General features: G+C 43.2%; 1 protein-coding gene across 4 annotated transcripts in view; it reads right to left on the bottom strand.

Moving 5' to 3' along the window:
* Positions 1-424: 424 nt before the first annotated feature.
* HTR4 (5-hydroxytryptamine receptor 4) overlaps positions 425-16,843 on the bottom strand; it is a 212,600-nt gene continuing 196,181 nt past the window's right edge. For all 4 annotated transcript variants that reach the window (XR_012669597.1, XR_007358115.2, XM_048861979.2 and 1 more), the window contains one exon: positions 425-4,368. Coding sequence is in view for 1 of the 4 variants with exons in the window: in XM_048861978.2 (XP_048717935.1) it covers positions 4,281-4,368 (88 nt within the window). In the remaining 3 variants the exon portion in view is untranslated. The remainder of the gene's footprint in view (positions 4,369-16,843) is intronic.

Genomic DNA, 16,843 nt, shown 5'->3' with positions numbered 1-16,843 from the left:
AGTGGGGATCTGTTGATTTACATAAGCTGAGGATCTGATCCTCTTTAAAAAACTGGACCTTTCTGACTAGCTGTAACATGCTATGTATCCAGTCTGATTTTCCTAACTTTTGAATGTTGATTTCCTTCCATAACTGTGGTGATAAAGTGCTGCCCTGATGTTTCAGGATGATTGTTACAGTCATTGAGCAGTCCAAAGCACTTAGAATTCATGTCTTATTGCTTCCTCCCCGATCACGGTATTGCATAATTGTTCAGAACTGCATAGCTTTCCCACTAAGTGTAATAGCACTAATCAGAAAGGCACTGCCTCTCACGTAGCATCACCAAGAGGTGCTATAGCCACTTGGGAATGCTCCTCCAATTGGGTCGTCCCATGTAAATACAGTGTAAACAATGCAAACAAATTGGAGTGAACTAGACAGTAATATACATAGAGGAATTTTATTTTTTTCAATGGCTTATGCATTACATACTATTCAGCACCGTACTTCTGCTATGCTGAATCAGATTGAGACCAGGTCTCCGGGCCTGTGCTCCAAAGTGGCATGGAAATCACTACCCAGAATGGTCATTGAAATTATGAACTCACAAACCACGGAAGTCAATCAATGAGCAGCAACTGAAACTTCAGAGAAGGAGAAAAACAAGGATTGGTTCCAACCAAGAGACCTCCTGTTCTCCAGAGAAGCACTACATTGCTGTGGTGTTTGAAAATATGATTTACTTTGACCAGAGAAGCATTGCTGAAACTATTGAGTAGTTATAAAATAATAGCTGCCAAGTGGCTAGTGACAGGTTAACTTACATGAAACCTCTTACACTTTGGTACCAACCAGTCATTAGCCAGAAGTGACCCAAATCATGGACATTTACATTTCCTAAATGTACTATGAGGTTTTAGAACAGGAGTACTTCTTGTTTCAGAGCGGCTGATTATTTTGGCTTGTGAATCAAATGTCCCATTTAGAACCCCCTTGCACATTTGCCATGAGTGAGTAAAACAGTGTTCTGGATTTTATTTTAAATTAAGATGAGATATACTCTTAAAGCACATTAGAATACATTAGGAAAACATAATACTCCAAGAGCGAAAGAAGGAAAAATGAAACTCGATTGCACATGTCACCATGCTACGGGTCTCATCTCACTCACAGAAATCTTCCACTGATCTTTTTCAGTGCCTTTTTATGGGGAAAGAGAAAAGGGTTTACTTGGTTTTTCGTTGGTTTGTTTGCCACTTAGGATGAATGCAAGGTCCCAACACTGCTTGGGCTACTGTCACAGAACTCAATCCTGCAAACACTGTTCACATGAAAAGTTTCACTGAGAACTAAATCACAGGAGTAAAGTTGCTTGGGGATGATTTTCTCAAAAGCACTCAGCAATGGCCTAACCCTTCTCCCATTGAAGTCAATGGAAGTTGTATCATTAACTTCAATGGGAGCAGAATTAGGCCAATCCTGAGCACTTTTGAAAAGCCAACCTATACCTGGGCCTTTGTGATGAACCAGTATTTATCTCAAATTGTGTCTCTCATGAGCTGTCAGGGTTCCCTCCCCACTCTGAACTCTGGGGTACAAATGTGGGGACCCGCATGAAAGACCCCCTAAGCTTATTTCTACCAGCTTAAGTTAAAACTTCCCCAAGACACAAGTCCCTTCTTATCCTTGGACGGTATTCACTGCCACCACCAAGTGAGTTAAACAAAGATTCAAGGAAAAGAACCACTTGGAGTTCCTATTCCCCAAAATATTCCCCCTAAGCCCCTTCACCCCCTTTCCTGGGGAGGCTTGAGAATAATATCCTCACCAATTGGTACAGGTGAGCACAGACAAAATCCCTGGGTTTTTAGGACACTAAACCCAATCAGATTCTTAAAAAAAACAGGACTTTATTATAAAGAAAAAAAAGTAAAAGAAGCACCTCTGTAAAATCAGGATGGAAGGTAATTTTTACAGGGTAATCAGATTCAAAACAGAGAGAATTCCCCTCTAGGCAAAACTTTAAAGTTACAAAAAACAGGGATAAACCTCCCTCTAAGCATAGGGAAAATTCACAAGCTAAAACAAAAGATACTCTAACGCATTTCCTTGCTATTACTTACTATTCCTGTAATTTTAGAGGTATCATTCAGTAGGAACTGGATTACTTGCTTGGTCTCTCTCTTTGTCTCCCGAGAGAACACACACAGAGCACAAAACCAAATCTTCCCGGCCCCCCATTTGAAAGTATCTTCTTTCCCCATTGGTCCTTCTGGCCAGGTGCCAAATAGGTTAATTGAACTGATTAACCCTTACAGGCAAGGGGATTCTGTACCTCTGGCCAAGAGGGATTTTATCTTACTGCATACATAAAGGTTGTTACCCTTCCCTTTATATTTATGGCACACGCGCTCTTAGAACATCTTATATTTGCTGCCAGTGCCCTCAGTAAAATATGAAGTGTCAAAGCCAACAGTTCTGTGCCTGCTGCTAACCTCTTTGGGTTTTCTAAATTTAAATTGTTTGGCTCTACCATTTCATCTAATTAGGGCTATTCCTGGCCAGTGCTCTAATGATTTTTAAAAGACAACGATGAGAAACTTTAGCATGGAGTTTGTCCAAGGGCAAAGAACACTTCAAGGAAGAGAAGGCTAATCAGACACCACGGCTGGAAAGCTGCTTGCTGTTATCATGCACAAAATCCTCTTTCTCAGAAATACTTTTTCTTTGTTCAAAGCAGGTTGTTTTTACAGTAGATACCTGTCACATAGCAACAGATCATTAATAAAATAATAATAATTATATTTATGTTAAACTCCCATGTTTTAGAAGCTTAGAATGGGAAAAACACTTCTTTTTAAAAATAATAATAAATAATGTCAACTTTTTTCTTTACATTAAAAAAAAATCTGTACATGATTACACAATGTAACAAAATACATTTCTGTTTTCCAGGCTAAGGCCGTCATCTTTGGGTTAGATCTTCATCTAAGGAGGTTACAGGCTCACGGTTTAGAACCTGTGTATTTCCCACTGCACGAAAATCAGACTCCCAGGGTTCCTTGATCTACAGTGTTGCCTGCATTTACATTTACATGCAAAGGAGGAAGCTGCCTACAAGGAATGTAGTAATATCTGCATGCAGGATATGAGATTATTGTAAAAGGACAGGTGCATAGGGCAACATTTGAAAGTTCTGAAGCTTTTTTTTTTTTAAGCCTCACAGCTGGAAACGGGGAGGGAAGAAAAAGCAAAACACCCAAGTAAGAGTTTGTCTTCCAATTGTAGCTAGAAAAGCTCTTTAGATGACATATATTTATCAACATGGCACTTAGTGAGCTATTACAGATTGATATTCCCTAAGGACTATGTCTCTTGATCAACCCTTCTTTCACAGGCGGGATGCCCAAAGTTTGCCCAAATAAGGACTACTGCATCTAACAGGTAGAAAATGGGGCAGATTGTGACTACTGTTTTCTGGCTAATATAGAGCAGCACTTGCTGGGACTTGCAGTCTCTGTGGGCCATGTCTCCATATCAAAGATTATATGTCTCTGTGGGCTGCATTTTAGATCCTCATGGGCTATTTTTGCTCATTGGCTCTTTTACCAGAGATCTTGGAGAGGACCCTCACTGGAAAGTATCTACAGGGAAACACTGTTTCTATTTGATATTGCACTGGACAGGGGGAATTGTCAGCTCACACTGACAGATCTCACCATTGAAGGTAACTGAGAAGGAAAAGAATTCCTCTTCTTTTCAGAAAGAAAACATAAGCACTACATCTCTCCTGACAGCACCATGTTAGGCGTAGGTGTGACCTTGAGCAGACACAGGAGGCATTTACTGCAGTTCAGCATTACCACTTCAAGTCAGACTTTGAAATCTTTAAGATCACAATATTGTTGCCACAAAACAAAGAGGAGGCATGCAGCAAAAAATGGCAGCTGGCGAAAAAGCATAAATCTCAGTGTGGGTATGTGTGTGCGAAGGCCTGTGTGTGTGCTTTTTGTATACAGGGATGGAAGTTTGCACACCTCTGAAAAGCACTGACATTAAGGCCCTGCTGCGTTAATAAAGTCCAGACATCCTCCTGAAGCAACAGAGAGGTCTCCTCAATAGTTCTGCACATTGCGTCCCCTCAGCCTCATCAGTCACCATATTCATGCTGTTCGCCATTCCTATCAAATCAATACAGGAGGCACCATGGAAATGCAGACATATGAGCTTGCGTTAGAATCCTGCTGCCCAAAATCATCTGGTGTGCAAGTGTGCGGTTCTCCTGCCAGGGTCTTCATTAGAAACAGGACTCCTGGGATTCTGGGTCATTGTGGATGGGAAGCTTCTCGTGTTCCTGATGATGCCCATTACGTAAAACTGTGTACCTAGGTGGGGGGAAAAGCAAAACAAATAGGAGTCACTAGAGCAAATTAAAAAGGACAGACTGAGCCTTTTCTTTTCTCAGGAGAGTCTGAGACCCAGGCAGGTGTGACTTCACAGTGCTCCCAATATCCCGTTTCCATACTCCACCTGCCAAGTAAAATGTAAATCCAAACCCTGTTCATGATGGCAGAAGATGTCTGTGATCCTAATGTTAACCCCAACCCCTGCAAAGTAGTAACCTGCTGGTTCATGTAGGTCTGAGCTATAACACGTACCCATAACAAACCAAGCTAATGAATTAGGAGACCCAGGATTCTGGGGTGGATGTTGGTGACTGAGTTGTCAACACAGAATTGAATCTGTTTAAAGCAAGTATTAAAAAATCACTTTGCTTTGGCTTGGAATGTATGTGTCCTTTAGAATGACACAGAGACCTACCCTCTGAGTCACGTGAACCATACACTAAAAACAATTGCTTGCTAGTAATCTCACTATGGATGTAGAAGCCCTCTACACCAACATTCCACACAAAGATGGACTACAAGCCGTCAAGAACACTATCCCCGATAATGTCACGGCTAACCTGGTGGCTGAACTTTGTGACTTTGTCCTTACCCATAACTATTTTACATTTGGGGACAATATATACCTTCAGATCAGTGGCACTGCTATGGGTACCCGCATGGCCCCACAGTATGCCAGCATTTTTATGGCTGACTTAGAACAATGCTTCCTCAGCTCTCGTCCCCTAACGCCCCTACTCTACTTGCACTATATTGATGACATCTTCATCATCTGGACCCATGGAAAAGAAGCCCTTGAGGAATTCCACCATGATTTCAACAATTTCCATTCCACCATCAACCTCAGCCTGGTCCAGTCCACACAAGAGATCCACTTCCTGGACACTACAGTGCTAATAAACGATGGTCACATAAACACCACCCTGTACCAGAAACCTACTGACCGCTATTCCTACCTACATGCCTCCAGCTTTCATCCTGACCACACCACACGATCCATCGTCTACAGCCAAGCTCTGCGATACAACCACATTTGCTCCAACCCCTCAGACAGAGACAAACACCTACAAGATCTCTATCAAGCATTCTTACAACTACAATACCCACCTGCGGAAGTGAAGAAACAGATTGATAGAGCCAGAAGAGTTCCCAGAAGTCATCTACTACAGGACAGGCCTAACAAAGAAAATAACAGAACGCCACTAACCGTCACCTTTAGCCCCCAACTAAAACCCCTCCAATGCATTATTAAGGATCTACAACCTATCCTGAAGGATGACCCAACACTCTCACAAATCCTGGGAGACAGGCCAGTCCTTGCCTACAGACAGCCCCCCAACCTGAAGCAAATACTCACCAGCAACCACATACCACACTACAGAACCACTAACCCAGGAACCTATCCTTGCAACAAAGCCCGTTGCCAACTGTGCCCACATATCTATTCAGGGGACACCATCACAGGGCCTAATAACATCAGCCACGCTATCAGAGGCTCGTTCACCTGCACATCCACCAATGTGATATATGCCATCATGTGCCAGCAATGCCCCTCTGCCATGTACATTGGTCAAACTGGACAGTCTCTACGTAAAAGAATAAGTGGACACAAATCAGATGTCAAGAATTATAACATTCATAAACCAGTCGGAGAACACTTCAATCTCTCTGGTCACGCGATTACAGACATGAAAGTTGCAATTCTTCAACAAAAAAACTTCAAATCCAGACTCCAGCGAGAAACTGTTGAATTGGAATTCATTTGCAAATTGGATACAATTAACTTAGGCTTGAATAGAGACTGGGAGTGGCTAAGTCATTATGCAAGGTAACCTATTTCCCCTTGTTTTTCCTAACCCCTACTCCCTCAGACGTTCTTGTTAAACCCTGGATTTGTGCTGGAAATGGCCCACCTTGATTATCATACACATTGTAAGGAGAGTGATCACTTTAGATAAGCTATTGCCAGCAGGAGAGTGCGGTGGGGGGAGGTATTTTTTCATGCTTTGTGTGTATAAAAGATCTTCTACACTTTCCACAGTATGCATCCGATGAAGTGAGCTGTAGCTCACGAAAGCTTATGCTCAAATAAATTGGTTAGTCTCTAAGGTCTACTATAGACTACCGGACCAGGGGGATGAGGTGGACGAGGCTTTCTTCCGGCAACTCGCAGAAGTTACTAGATCGCACACCCTGGTTCTCATGGGAGACTTCAATCACCCTGATATCTGCTGGGAGAGCAATACAGCGGTGCACAGACAATCCAGGACATTTTTGGAAAGTGTAGGAGACAATTTCCTGGTGCAAGTGCTGGAGGAACCAACTAGGGGCAGAGCTCTTCTTGACCTGCTGCTCACAAACCGGGAAGAATTAGTAGGGGAAGCAAAAGTGGATGGGAACCTGGGAGGCAGTGACCATAAGATGGTCGAGTTCAGGATCCTGACACAAGGAAGAAAGGAAAGCAGCGGAATACGGACCCTGGACTTCAGAAAAGCAGACTTTGACTCCCTCAGGGAACTGATGGGCAAGATCCCCTGGGAGAATAACATGAGGGGGAAAGGAGTCCAGGAGAGCTGGCTGTATTTTAAAGAATCCTTATTGAGGTTACAGGGACAAACCATCCCGATGTGTAGAAAGAATAGTAAATATGGCAGGCGACCAGCTTGGCTTAACAGTGAAATCCTTGCTGATCTTAAATACAAAAAAGAAGCTTACAAGAAGTGGAAGATTGGACAAATGACCAGGGATGAGTATAAAAATATTTATTGCTCGGGTATGCAGGAGTGAAATCAGGAAGGCCAAATCACACCTGGAGTTGCAGCTAGCAAGAGATGTTAAGAGTAACAAGAAGGGTTTTTTCAGGTATGTTAGCAACAAGAAGAAAGTCAAGGAAAGTGTGGGCCCCTTACTGAATGAGGGAGGCAACCTAGTGACAGAGGATGTGGAAAAAGCTAATGTACTCAATGCTTTTTTTGCCTCTGTCTTCACGAACAAGGTCAGCTCCCAGACTGCTGCACTGGGCAGCACAGCATGGGGAGGAGGTGACCAGCCCTCTGTGGAGAAAGAAGTGGTTCGGGACTAGTTAGAAAAGCTGGACGTGCACAAGTCCATGGGGCCGGATGCGTTGCATCCGAGAGTGTTAAAGGAGTTGGTGGATGTGATTGCAGAGCCATTGGCCATTATCTTTGAAAACTCATGGCGATCGGGGGAAGTCCTGGACAACTGGAAAAAGGCTAATGTAGTGCCCATCTTTAAAAAGGGGAAGAAGGAGGATCCTGGGAACTACAGGCCAGTCAGCCTCACCTCAGTCTCTGGAAAAATCATGGAGCAGGTCCTCAAGGAATCAATTCTGAAGCACTTAGAGGAGAGGAAAGTGATCAGGAACAGTCAGCATGGATTCACCAAGGGCAAGTCATGCCTGACTAATCTAACTGCCTTCTATGATGAGATAACTGGTTCTGTGGATGAAGGGAAAGCAGTGGACGTGCTGTTCCTTGACTTTAGCAAAGCTTTTGACACTGTCTCCCACAGTATTCTTGCCAGCAAGTTAAAGAAGTATGGGCTGGATGAGTGGACTATAAGGTGGCTAGAAAGCTGGCTAGATTGTCGGGCTCAACGGGTAGTGATCAATGGCTCCATATCTAGTTAGCAGCCGGTATCAAGTGGAGTGCCCCAAGGGTTGGTCCTGGGGCCAGTTTTGTTCAATATCTTCATAAATGATCTGGAGTATGGCGTGGATTGCACCCTCAGCAAGTTTGCAGATGACACTAAACTGGGAGGAGAGGTAGATACGCTGGAGGGTAGGGATAGGATACAGAGGGACCTAGACAAATTGGAGGATTGGGCCAAAAGAAATCTGATGAGGTTCAACAAGGACAAGTGCAGACTCCTGCACTTAGGATGGAAGAATCCAATGCACCGCTACAGACTAGGGACCAAATGGCTAGGTTAGTAGTTCTGCAGAAAAGGACCTAGGGGTTACAGTGGACAAGAAGCTGGATATGAGTCAACAGTGTGCCCTTGTTGCCAAGAAGGCCAATGGCATTTTGGGATGTATAAGTAGGGGCATTGCCAGCAGATCGAGGGACGTGATCGTTCCCCTCTATTCGACACTGGTGAGGCCTCATCTGGAGTACTGTGTCCAGTTTTTGGCCCCACACTACAAGAAGGATGTGGAAAAATTGGAAAGAGTCCAGCGGAAGGCAACAAAAATGATTAGGGGACTGGAACACATGACTTATGAGGAGAGGCTGAGGGAACTGGGGATGTTTAGTCTACGGAAGAGAAGAATGAGGGGGGATTTGATAGCTGCTTTCAACTACCTGAAAGGGGGTTCCAAAAAGGATGGATCTAGACTGTTCTCAGTGGTAGCAGATGACAGAACAAGGAGTAATGGTCTCAAGTTGCAGTGTGGGAGATTTAGATTGGATATTAGGAAAAACTTTTTTACTAGGAGGGTGGTGAAACACTGGAATGGGTTACCTAGGGAGGTGGTGGAATCTCCTTCCTTAGAAGTTTTTAAGGTCAGGCTTGACAAAGCCCTGGCTGGGATGATTTAATTGGGGATCGGTCCTACTTTGAGCAGGAGGTTGGACTAGATGACCTCCTGAGGTCCCCTCCAACCCTGATATTCTATGATTCTATGAAATGCTATGGCCTGTGCTAGACAGGAAGTCAGACAAGATTAACATAATGGTCCTTTCTGTCACTAAAAATGTAAGAACAATTTGCAGACTTGATTTTTGTATATTGTGCCAAGTCAGACTGAACTCATTTGTGCAAGAAGCTCCACCAAGGAAACATCAGCAAGCCAGGATCTGTGCTACAGCTGAGTTAAGAGAGACCATGTACTCTGCGAGCATGGAAGCCATGCTGCAGAATGATGCACAGTCTGTTCAGCAGCAGGAGAGGCAGCTATTGAAAAGTGGCTTCATACAAGACACTCAAAGGAGGCAGCATATCATGCAGCTCTGCTTGCAGTCAGAAAGGAATTGTCCACATTTGGCATTTTAGCAGAAGAAGGTGCCATCTGTATGAAAAATGTGTGAGCTAAAGAGAAACTGTTAGTGTGCTGCAGAATCTCTCAGGGCAGAAATTTATTTTCATATTGCTTCTGGTGCTTGGCCCAAAAATTCCAACTGTTTGCCATCTTGGGAGATGGGCATATGGGGGAGGGAGAAGCATTCTGTATCACAATGAGCAATCATGCCACGGTGTGAAAACTAAAACAAGGGAATAATAGATGTTCTGTACTATTGATGCCTGGAAGGTTTCATAAATATACTGCCTAAGGACTTTTCCATTGGAGGACTACTGTGCTATGTGATGGTTTCTCAGTGGTTTCTCCTTTCATGTGACACTTCAGACTGCTTAACTATTACACTGCTAACCTTTAAAGTCCAGATGTAGAAGATCATAGGGCCCTGCCAATCTCAGATTACAACACTTTATTCAGTCTGCTCTCTGGGATCATCATCTTCACTTTACAGGCACAAACATTCACAGAAAGCACATTTCAAATTGAAATGCACAAGCATTTGTGCAACTGAATTTTACATTTACTGACACTTGAAGCACATGCGTAGTCATCCAATTGGGAAACAACATGCCATGTGACTTCTCTCACCAATCACAATTAAGCAACATACATGGATTCTGAATAGTCAGGATAAATATGTCACGAGATATTTGTCAAGTAGGTTTGAATAATGAATAAATCTGAGAAAATCACAATCCATGAACAGAAAAAGAGGCTAAACTCATTGAGTAAATTATTCACTGCAAATTATTTGCTCAGTTCTGCTACCTACAATGAGTTTCTAGTATGGGATTTTTAAATGCTGGTATATCAAACTCCATTCGAAATAGCTCCCCACTCTTCCTATCATGTCTGAAGCTGACTCCTCCCCTAACTCAGTAAAGAGTGCTCTTGCCATTTCATTTCAGACCACAAATCACCCAGCAATAATGCCCGATAAAGGAGAGCCATTATTACCCATAAAGGAACTTCTGCCTCAGGCTGTTTGCATGCTTGCAAAATGGTATTTTAATTGTGATCATGACCAATTTGGAGATAATTGCTTCTCCAGCACACACTGTTTCTGACAGTAAAATGGGCTTTTTAATTAAATGGTTGGAATTAGCTTTCGGCACAGTTGAGGTGACTGTCTGGATAAATCCTTGACAGATTCAGGATCAAAATGAGGAGGCTGTGATCCTAAAATATCTTGGGAATTCACCAAATACAAGGAAAATAATCACAATAGGATATAACTTTCTTGCAGTTTCTCTGTTAAACTGTCAGCTGATCACCCACTCTCCTCTCTCTTCCCCTCCCCCCCACCCCCATACTGATTTGTACAATTAGGGAAGCAAAGCCAAGATAGTTAGTAGTCTTTGGCTCCCCCAGCTACCCTGTGCTGCAAAACAGTCCCCAGAACTGTGGGAGTCTGTTGTGCCTGCTTGTCCCGCTCCTTCCAATGGGAACGTTGAAACTTGGATGAATTAGTTGACAAGGCTCCCTATAGAATTACCTGCCATCACGGTGGGGAGACTAGAAGATTATTTATGGGGCTTTATAGTATTAAAGCCAAAGCAGGGAAGAAGCCAGCAGAAGCAAAGGTGGGCATCTCTGCCCTAGAAGAAAAGCCCCTGGAAAGTTGTCTCACAGAGGTGACAGACCAGGGTGGTGTGTCACCTGCAAGAATAACATGAGCTAACCCTGGAATGAAGCTCAATGTGCTATGGTGGCTGAGCTTCCTGGATGTGAACTCTAATCCTGAGCCCAACATTAGACCCAGGATTTGTTCTAGTCAAGGGGCCAAATTCATCCCAATTCCCATCCTGAGCGTGGTGCGGGGGCTGGGGTAAATAGTGGTTTGACACTTTTGTACCTCCTCTTTCTGAGGGCTACTCTATGGTGTGCTCCACTACCAAGGGTGCCGGCACCCTTCTAGCAGGCAGAAATAGCTGGAGAACAGGAACATGCCCCTTACGCCTGGGTCTCTGTGAGGGTAGTATAAAGCTAGCTACACTGACTATACCTGCCCAGGATGCCCCCTACACCAAGGGAATTCTCCAATGGCCATATACAGCATTACATGCCAGCAGAGAAAATGTAAAAGCACTGTAGAATCAGTCCTCCTAACTTTAACAATAGCCCGGGCCTAGCCCTCACACTCATATCCATCGTCATCTCAATAACCCTGGCTTGATTCAAGTCTGTAATCTTACATTAAATTAACCTTGGTGGCTACCGCAAGGACAAGGGGCCGCTCCACACCTGGAACAATGTCACGAACAACGTGCAAGGATTTGGGCTGCAATAGCAGGCACAGCACATGAAAACCCTGTGGGGAGTGAAGATGGCCCCTGCTGGCTCGAGCTGTCTCACTAATGGACTACAGAAGGGAACTCATGCGTGGCAGCTACCTGCACTTTTCGAAGCCGTTGAATAAACATTGGGCTTATCGCTGGCTCAAGTCTTGTTAACCTTTACAAATAAAAATATTTATTCCCAAAGTGTAACAACAGCAGAGAAAAAACCCAAAAGCAAAATACTCAGAACCCTCCAAGCATGGCGAAAGCATCAATCTAAGCCTTGCTGAGGACAGATTGACAGAGAATACCTCTGCCTCCCTAAACCTATTCCAGGGAGTGCAGCCACATCTGATCTCCGTTTGGTAATCACCCCCGAATCTGCCTGTTTATAGTATCAAGTGCTTTCTGAATAGGAAACTTTATTTTCAATTCACGGGAGCCTGGTTTCTGTTTTTATGGTGGGGAAACATTTGTGGAAGACTTATACCAAGTTCTGCAGCTGCTTACAGACTAGGCTTGGAAAGATTTGATTCGATTGGGGGTTTGTTAATTCTGTACCCCACCTAGAAAATGAAGGAAACAGTTTTTCATCATCAATATTTACAGAGAAAGAGAGGGTTTTTTTGTATCACCTGAGGGTAGTAAAAGTCTCTGTAGGTGCATGTTTGTTTTGTGTTTGTACATCTGTGCTTTTGCTTCTCCACGTACATCGAACATTTGTGTTCTGCATGTAGCTGTGTTAGTGTATATGTGGTTTTGTAAGTATCTGAGTTGGGACTGTGCACAGTTCGTAGGTACATCTGTTTTAATTCACACATTTGCTGAATCAAATGCTTTAACTTAGCTGGAACCCCTTGCCTTTTTCATGGACCGCACAGCCTTGTAAGACCTAGGCTATGTCTACACTTAAAATGCTACCGCGGCACAGTTGCACCACATTACAGCAGTGGAAGGGGTTCTTTCTTACACTGTCTACACCAGGGGTTAGGCTGGCTTAATGGCTTCTCTCAGTGCTGTGGATTTTTCACACCCCTGAGAGACGTAGCTATGCCAATGTAAGTTTGCAGTATACACCAGCCCCTAGTACATAGTAAGAACATTCTGTCTGCTATGTAATACACCTGTTTAAAAATAATCTGTCCCCACTTTGGGATTTGGGTACCAAGAAAACTTTAAATCTGAACTCTAGGAGAGTTGAACATATTACTATTTGCATCACTGTAGCACAAGATAGAAACCCCATTGTGCTGAGCTCTGGCCAGATATATTAAAAGACAGTGCCTGCCCTGATGGGTTTACAATCTAATTTAGATCCAACAAGTGGGTGTAACAGATGATTGGAGCGGACGGAGGTTCAGGGTAACTCTCACAGGAACATAGTTACATAGACTTGCTACATGACAATTAGCAGGCTTCAAGTTAAAATACATTTTTAAATAAACCAGAAATAGTAGTGATCTCAGGGATCCCTGATGAAGCTTGGTAGCAAATGCAGCCAGCCTTTCAGCTGCCCCCTGCTCCACCTGTACCCCGCACTCTGGGGGCTCAACTCAACAGCAGCCTTGTATCATTACACTTAGTTCTCCATCTGTGCCCTGAAAGTATTTGAATTGCATCAGTGAAGTACTAATGGATCCTGTAGCTGTGTCATAGCTGTGGGTAGGAGTGATGCTGATTACTCTGGTCTTCTGTTTCATAACTGATGAGTGGAGGAGGAACAAAACCCTCAGCTGTTTCTCTTCTGATGAGGGCTGTGAAGAACCTGTCTGATGAGAGAAGCTTCATTTTGGAACAGCTTACCAAAGGCAGTTACACTGGGCAGCCCCCAAACCTCTCTAGTGTAATGGACTATGCTAATTGCTATGGAGTTGTGTGCTGAAGCCTAAGTGGGAACAAGTGCACATAAATAGGGTGTGGTAACAGGGCTGGAATGTAGGTAACACTCTGAGCTGGGCCAGTACAGAGCATTGCAACCTAAAGAGGCCTTGACACGCATCTCTGCCTTTATTTTTGTTAGATCAGATCCTGAAGTCTTAATATCAAAAGCAGTGGCACAGAAGGCTCAGAGACAAAATAATCCAAAAGATCTAAAATACACATTATTGTCTGTCTGAGCAGAATGTCCAGTAGATGGCAAAGTTGAAGCACCCCACAAAATAAAGGAGAGGGAGATGGTGAAATGAGATTTCAAGAAAGGAGCCTGGGTTGACAGATGGCCACTTCCAATTCCAGTATGAGATTCCAAGGAGCCTCTGTTATTGTCAGACATGTTGAGTACCCTGTCACTGTGGGTAGATAAAGGCAGGCAGGATGTCCTTAAGCAGGATGTCCTGAAAGGCAACAGAGATAGAAGCATCCCGAGATGCTGAAAAATTTGAAGACCTAGGACTTCTTCTATGATTAGATCCTAACAGGTTCAAGAAGACTTAAGTCCCAACTACATTATGCAGACAAACTGTAGTAGGAGCGTTTGAGTGAAATCAGAACAAGAGGGGAGGTGGGTGGGGTGGTGGCCATATATCACTGGAACCCAACAAACAAGGTGAATCAGGAGTTGAGGGCACCTCTTAGGGTTGAAAACTGTGTTGGTCTAATAACCTTCCATGACTGCCTTTTCTTAGGAGACTGATACATAAGAACATAAGAATGGCCATACTGGGTCAGACCAAAGGTCTATCTAGCCCAGTATCCTATCTTCCAACAGTGGCCAATGCCAGGTGCCCCAGTCACCCAGAACAGGTAATCATCAAGAGGGAGATTCCCAAACCTGAGCCACTCTTTTTGGGTGACAGATCTGAGGAACTGTCCCAAATTGAGATGTCATTAGAGGAGGTTTTGGAACAAATTGATAAACTAAACTGTAATCAGTCTCCAGGACCTTATGGTATTCACCCAAGAGTTCTGAAGGAACTCAGATGTGAAATTGCAGGACTACTAACTGTCAGCTGTAACCTATCATTTAAATCAGCTTCTGAAACAAATGACTGGAGGATAGCTAATATGACGCCAATTTTTTAAAAGGGCTCCAGAGGTGACCCTGGCAACTACAGGCCAGTAAGCCTCACTTCACTACAAAGCAAATTGATTGAAACTATCATAAAGAACAAAATTGTCAGACACATAGATGAACATAATTTGTTGGGAAATAGTCAACATGTTTTTTTGTAAAGGAAAATCATGCCTCACCAATCTACTAGAATTCTTTGAGGGAGTGAACAAGCATGCAGACAAAGGATATCCAGTGGATATAGTGTATTTAGATTTTCAGAAAGCCTTTGACAAGGTCCCTCACCAAAGGCTCTTAAGCAAAATAAGCAGTCATGGGATAAGAGGGAAGGTTCTCTCATGGATTGGTAACTGGTTAAAAGATAGGAAACAAAGGGTAGGAATAAATAGTCAGTTTTCAGAATGGAGAGAGGAAAATAGTGGTTTCCCCCAGGGATCTGTACTGGACCCAGTCCTATTTAAGATATTCATAAATGATCTGGAAAAAGGGGTAAACAGTGAGGTGGCAAAATTTGCAGATGATACAAAACTACTCAAGATAGTTAAGTCCCAGGCAGACTGTGAAGAGCTACAAAAGGATCTCACAAAACTGGGTGACTGGGCAACAAAATGGCAGATGAAATTTAATGTTGATAAATGCAAAGTAAAGCACATTGGAAAACATAATCCTAACTATACATATACAATGATGGGGTCTAAATCAGCTGTTACCATTCAAGAAAGAGATCTTGGAGTCATTGTGGATAGTTTTCTGAAATCATCCACTCAATGTGCAGCAGCAGTCAGAAAAGTGAACAGAATGTTGGGAATCATCAAGAAAGGGATAGATAATAAGACATAAAATATCATATTGCCTCTATATAAATCCATGGTATACCCACACCTTGAATACTGCGTGCAGATGTGGTCGCCCCATCTCAAAAAAGATCTATTGGAATTGGAAAAGATTCAGAAAAAGGGCAACAAAAATGATTAGGGGTATTGAACGGCTTCCATATGAGGAGAGATTAATAAGACTGGGACTTTTCAGCTTGGAAAAGAGGCGACTAAGGGGGGATATGATAGAGGTCTATAAAATCATGAGTGGTATCGAGAAAGTAAATAAGGAAGTGTTATTTACTCCTTCTCATAATACAAGAACAAGGGGCCACCAAATGAAATTAATAGGTAGCAGGTTTAAAACAAACACACGAAAGTATTTTTTCACGCAAAACACTGTCAACCTCTGGAACTCCTTGCCAGAGGTTGTTGTGAAGGCCAATACTATAACAGGATTCAAAACAGAGCTAGATAGATTCATGGAAGATAGGTCCATCAATGGCTATTAGCCAGGATGGGCAGGAATAGTGTCCCTAGCCTCTGTTTGCCAGAAGCTGGGATTGGGTGACAGGGCATAGATCACTTGATGATAACCTGTCTGTTCATTCCCTTTGGGGCACCGGCCATTCGCCAATGTCAGAGGACAGGATACTGGGCTTGATGGACCTTTGGTCGGACACAGTATGGCCGTTCTTATGTTCCTATGTTATGTTCTAATCATCAAGTGGTCCATCCCCTGTCATCCATTCCCAGCTTCTGGCAAACAGACATAGTCTGCAGACATATTCTGTTCTGACCCACTGTGGCTGTTAACAACATCCCTTTTATAGCAGTCACCCAATATAGTGTCCATTTCTCAAAGCTCTGTTCCCTTCTGATGCACTGAGAGAGAGAGAGAGAGAGAGAAATAACCCTTCGCTATAGCGCATCAGAATTACAGTGACCAATCACTTGGCAGCCCAAAGTAGGTTATTTTAATGGACCCATCATTCTGAAATAAGTCTTCCACCATCTGTTTGTCCTCATAATTACAAATGCAAACAACATAATTCACAATTGCAACATAAAAAAAAAATAGAGACGAGATTAAGATGATTGTGTATGGTAGTTATTCCAGGCCATCAAGCATCTGTTCTGATTTATTCCTGTTTCAGGCACAGGTGGAAATCAGCCTCTCTGATTCTTTATTTTGTAGCAAACTGTAATTCACAATGTGTTTTCCTGCAGTAGTTACAGATGTAGCAAGAGAAAGTGGGGAAGGTTTCGGGCTGACAATGTGATATACTCATGTCCGCATTAGTGGTGAGGC

Source organism: Caretta caretta, chromosome 8 (assembly GCF_965140235.1).
Source record: "Caretta caretta isolate rCarCar2 chromosome 8, rCarCar1.hap1, whole genome shotgun sequence".
Classification (NCBI taxonomy): domain Eukaryota; kingdom Metazoa; phylum Chordata; order Testudines; family Cheloniidae; genus Caretta; species Caretta caretta.
This window is presented reverse-complemented; position numbering and strand designations above follow the sequence as displayed.